Here is a 5,385-nt window from a genome sequence, read left to right as displayed (position 1 = left end):
TTGAGATGAGTGTGTTGAGAGGTGTCTATTAGACCCAAATCACTTTTAGGCTCAGTTTGACCGTTGTGAGTCAATTTCACTTCACCTTAACTTTAACTAACAGCTCAATATAACTTTTAACCACGTAAGACACATGGCGGCGGTAGGATTCCACCACATCAATCACTAATTTAGATATCAATAGCCCCCACGGGCTGGATCAACTGGAGAGGTGCCTGATTCTTGCAGCTAAAGTTCTGGGGTCAAAGGTCGCCAGCTGCACACGGGGTTAAAATCCTGGTCTGCTGTGCCAAAAATTCCTGCAACCCCCAGTCACCTCTCTTGCCCAGCATTAACCGTGATTTACTCCCTCTGGAATCCTGGGGGGCCAAGCCCAGGGGACCGCTAGGGTAACGGTTCCACCTTTTACAACTAATTTAGATATCAATAAGTTAAAATCCATCTGTGACATGACCAAATCATGTGCTTTGGTCTTTAAATTTAGCGATCAAATTTAATTTATCGTTAATTTAGAGATCCATCATTGAATATCAATGACCAAGAAAAAAAATTATGGACTCTTTTGATAGCCAATTTGTAGCTAACTATATTTAGTAACATATTAGCGATCGAATGTTCTAACCGCATTTCTTGTATTGATTTTATCAAGTTAATTAGTTCTAGTTAAGATCCAATTTGCTGACGAAGGAATCCATCAAACTTGCACAAAAAGCTTCCAGGCCGTAATTAGTAAATGTTCTTTAATGTTTGTTGCCAACTTTTTTATATCCTTAATTTTTGGCTAATTAATGATATTGTCCTTCTCAATCTACTTGAAACAACACATAAACCTGCATAGTACAGTCCAATATAATATATATATATATATATATCCTAACTGGAATGTGTACTTTCTCTTTGTCTCATTAGTATATACGAGATCAAAAGGTAACCAAGCATTTTCAATAGGTTGAGAAATGATTGTGCTGTGAACGATGAGCAATTTTCAGGCTACCTGTTGAGGTAGAGCCAACACTATCATTTCCTATCAAGTTCCTGCAATGGTGAATATAGTGCAAAATAAGTGAATATATGATAGATAGATAGATAGATAGATAGATAAATTTATTTGGCAAATTTAAAGACAGTTTTTGTTCAAGAGATATGATGATCTAGTCAATAAAAATGATGATTTTGGGGATGAACTTACTCTCGAGGACGAGAAATCCACAGTGAGCTAAGAGCACGTAGACGAGCATAATACTCTCCGATTGAAAGGAAACACTGTGTTGCCTGTCTCATGGTTAGATTGCAACGCAGTTGATGCAATGTTTGCTGTCTCAAATTGTCAGCCTTCAGAATCACCAAAGTAATTAAGTTGATGCATTGACAGTAGTCGTAAATCATAATATTTATAATATCAACGAATTATATATAATATTATGACCTAATACTTTATAATATATATATATACATACCTGGCGGATGAATCCTTCGAGGTTTGCCAGCTGTCCTAATGCGATACCCATGAAGCTCGTGTAAATGCCGACATCGACGCTGAGGGAAGCAGCCGCACCGCCGCCCCCGCAGGCCACCGTCTCTGCTAAGGAGCGCTGGAGCTGGTGGAGTCCCAGCGACAGAGCCTCCTCCGCTTGATGCGACGACAGCTGCAGGTTGTACATCGCAATCACCTGCTGCTCCGTCAACGGATCCACCACAGGCACCACCATCTGCACTAATTCCCCAATGCAATTTTTCTATTTTTTTAAATAATAATAATTTAAATAATTAAGTTTTTGAAACAGACGAAAATATATGTGTATATATTTTACTTTGAGAAGTTCAGAAGGCCGGAAACCACCGATCCAGAGAAAGCAGCGCTCCGCCGGAGTCCTCCAAGCTCCGTTCAAGAGGTGGATCGGGTCGGCCCTCGCCACGCCGGCCTTCAACTGGAACAGCTTGTCGTAGTGCGCCACCCACTCATCCAGCATCACGCCTAGACTCGCATCGGGAAACCGAGCCTGCACCGCCGCCCGGAGCTCCCCCATCCGCCGGCATTCCTCCTCCTGCCACCGCCCGTACTCCACGTCGAACGCAGCAGCAGCAGTACCTGAAACTTTTAATCAACACTAAAGCACTAATTTCCGCTTTAGTTAGGAAACTAATTAATAGTCTTGGTTACTTAATTAATCACCGGAATCGGTAGCTTCATTTGATCTGCCTGCTGCAACTGCTAAGAGACCCTGAAGCAAATAATCCACAAAAGATTATGACTCTCTTAATTGAGTTTATTCCGTGCGTCAATTAAATTTATATTTGAATTGACCTGCGATCTTGCTCTCTCGAGCTCTTGCTCTGTCTGATGAAGCTTAATTCTACTGAACTCCAGTTGCTGCACATACGCCTGCAATCGATAACGACTGCATCAGCTGAATGTTTACATCCACAATTAATTAACACAAGACGTGCGCGAGTTCAAAGCTTTTCCTTCTTCCTCAACCGGCTCTTCTTTGCTGCCTCCCTGTTCTGAGCCAAACGCCTTAGCGTCTATATCCAGAGGAATCTAAACTTGTTAATTATACGTGTTCCTTTACTCAAAAATGAAAAACCATTGGTATATATTAAGGTGCAGTTGTTTAAGATGATTTAACTTAGAAAGAGAGAAAACCTTGGCATCAAGAACTCGTCCATCTTTTCTTGCAGAAGAATCGGTCATTTTCCCCTGAAACATGCAGCACACATTTCTCTCTTTCTTTTCTTATTCTTATAGTTGCTCAAATAAGAACTGCAGGAGGCGACTGAAGCAAACAGACAGTACCTTGTCTTCTAGGTTTGAGAGTTGGTGATCAGCCAAACGGTCTGAGCAAGTCCTTCCTAAAGTTTGCGATTCCATTTCCAGATGAGACTCTGTGTTTTGAGCTGAGCCAGAATCAGTGCTTCTTGCTGACTGTAAACTTTCCTGCTAAAATTAAAGCAGCACTAAGTATTGGAGCAGGAAACCATCCCCTCTCCCTTTTCCTCATTTGTTTATCTTTTACCTACTTCTTTATCAAAAACACAACCCAAAAGAAGCAGGACCTTACTCTCATTGGCCACGAAGGGAAGATCTCTAGGGTTGGGGGTCTTCTCCAGAGCAAAGCTGCTGCAGCAACAGGAAGATGAATAGGACTTTAAGAGAAAAAAAGGACCTAGAAGTGAGAAAGAAATGAAGTAGCAGGTGTCACTACTTCGTAAGGAACTAATTCCTTCCTTTTGTTACAACTGTTGAGAGTTTGGTGCAAAAGTTCAACAAACCGAGAAGGGGAACATGAATACTTGATAGCCAAAAACGGCAAAAACTACTATCTTTGTGGGGTTCGAAACCAAATTATTTGTAGTCGATTCCCTTGAAGTTGGAAGAGTGATCAAATATAGAATGACGGAGAGGAAGGTTTACAGTTTCTGTCTTCAGTTTCTCTCATGTATTCTACTCCCTGCACCAGATCCTCCTCCAATTGCCCAAAGTAAGCAGCTGCTTCCTGATCACTGAAATGGAAATCGAACATTTTAGGACAGGGGCAGAGCAAAAGAAATTTCAGTATCTCCTTCCATTTATGGCTGTGGAGAAAAGGAAATAGAATCTAAATAGAAGAAAGAGTCGAATATATGAAGTTAAAGATGATATACAAAACTGGCATGTGAAGGCTGAAGAGTTTTGGAGCAGTACAAGAATTTAACTGAAGCTGGAGTTATGGCGCTCTGAGCTCCATCAGGAAGAGCCCTGGCTAAAGGTTCAGCTTCACCAACTCTGTAATTTTCCATCCAAATCTCTCCTCCTTCCTGCACCATATGAAACTTTTAACAGAAAGAAAGGTGAGAACAACTCCCCAAAAAAGACAAAACTTTTAGCTTAAAATCAGGAAAGAAATTCACCACCATGAGAGATGAGCTCTTGGAAAATAGCAACTGGTTCTTTTCAGGCACAGAGAGACAAACAAGCAAGAATTCGACAATTCTCATGGCCATTTGCTTTGGTATTCTGATTCAGCCACGGAACTGCAAAGAAGATCATCTTGTCCTCGTTCAACGATCTGCAGCAGTTAAAGAAGTAGAGATAGCAAAACAGGGATGAGAGAACGAGTGTTTTGGCAGGAAGCCCCTGCAGGCGCCGTCTCCAGGTCCAGTCCTTTTAACCAACTTTGCAATTTTATTTGGCCCTTCATAAATACCAAGTGATCAACCTTTCTGCATTAAATGCGAGAAGACGAAGGCTCATTAATATTAAAACCGCAAGGGAGGCTTCAGATTCTTTCTACAGAAATAGACTTCAATTTGCAACCAACGGACCTTCAAGAATAATGGAAATGGCAAAAGTGGTGTTGGAAGTACCAAGTCAATTAGGTTTGGGGTCATGAAGTTGATTGAGCTCCACATAGATGATCATTAGCCGCAATAGATTTATGGCAAACCCTAATCCTAAACAAAGAAAAGGTCAGCTTCAGCCAAGTTGGAAGTCAATTATTAATGTCATTTGAATTGTCTAGTCTTCTGATAAATTATCAGAATGAATGCAACTGTTAGATTATCTTTTCCAGAGGAGGTTGTCTTCATTATCTTTAGATATGCCCTGGATTAAACAATCAGTAAGATAAAGCATAACTTTAAGCACCATTATAATATTAACATTCTTCCTCTTTCTTCCACCAAACAAGAATTGCAGAATATATGATTGGATCTTTCCTTGCTTCGCAATCATGGTGCTCTTCCATTCATCATACTTCTTTGGTTTAACAATCTCGGCGAAGAGAGAAAAGGAAAAAAAAAACATAAAAATCAATAAATCTCTTGCATTTGAAGGAACTTGTGGTGGGGACTTGTGAAATTGTTCTTTTGTAACTTTGATGGGCTAGTAACAAGATCAAAGTTTTTATGTTTTTTCTTAATTTAAAAAAAAAATCTAAAGGCAGAAGAGACCATATCATAATCATCTTAATTGTTTGGTACTACAAAGTGACCAACTTCAAATTTTGATAGAGATTGCATTATTCAATGATATAAGTCTTTATAAAATTACAAATGCTAATAATTTTACGGTTAATTCGTTAAATGTGGATGTGTTGCTGAATAATAACATCATAGATAATAGAAAAGGATGAGAAGCCTATAATTTCTATGAGAAAATACCTATTTTCATAACTTTTCCTTAACTATATAAAAACTTAACTTTATTATTTTTATAAATTCTTACTAAATATTTATATAGTAATATTGATATAAATATCTTTAGTTTTATTTTCGGTAAATTAGAGAAAAATCTCCAATCATAACTTTAATTTTACATGCAGTCTCCAATCACAACAAACTTTGTTTTCACTCCCTACATGTAAAGTTTTTTGTTCGTGTAAGGAGCACCAGACGATCGAACCT

The 5,385-nt window shown here is 39.1% G+C and overlaps 1 protein-coding gene across 15 annotated transcripts; it reads right to left on the bottom strand.

The window, feature by feature from the left end:
• Positions 1–765: 765 nt before the first annotated feature.
• LOC122047372 (transcription factor TGA2.1-like) lies at positions 766–4,425 on the bottom strand. 15 transcript variants are annotated; one of them, XM_042608604.1, is made up of 14 exons: positions 4,306–4,425; positions 3,892–4,203; positions 3,686–3,813; positions 3,416–3,504; positions 3,063–3,121; positions 2,798–2,941; positions 2,648–2,701; positions 2,467–2,526; positions 2,306–2,383; positions 2,174–2,222; positions 1,812–2,095; positions 1,458–1,709; positions 1,190–1,332; positions 767–1,035 (listed from the first exon to the last, which is right to left on the bottom strand). In XM_042608604.1, exons 2-14 carry the CDS (start codon positions 3,982–3,984, stop codon positions 942–944), a joined length of 1,527 nt encoding a protein of 508 aa, XP_042464538.1. In that variant the 5' UTR covers positions 3,985–4,203; positions 4,306–4,425; the 3' UTR covers positions 767–941. The 15 variants fall into 15 exon arrangements, with proteins under 15 accessions (XP_042464549.1, XP_042464538.1, XP_042464541.1 ...); XM_042608607.1 differs by lacking the exon at positions 4,306–4,425 and having other exon boundaries at positions 3,063–3,118; positions 3,892–4,228; XM_042608603.1 differs by lacking the exon at positions 4,306–4,425 and having other exon boundaries at positions 3,892–4,227.
• Between the last annotated feature and the right edge of the window lie 960 nt (positions 4,426–5,385).

Source organism: Zingiber officinale, chromosome 2B (assembly GCF_018446385.1).
Source record: "Zingiber officinale cultivar Zhangliang chromosome 2B, Zo_v1.1, whole genome shotgun sequence".
NCBI classification, from domain to species: Eukaryota; Viridiplantae; Streptophyta; class Magnoliopsida; order Zingiberales; family Zingiberaceae; genus Zingiber; species Zingiber officinale.
Note: the sequence above shows the minus strand (reverse complement) of the source record. Positions and strands in the feature narration are given on the sequence as shown.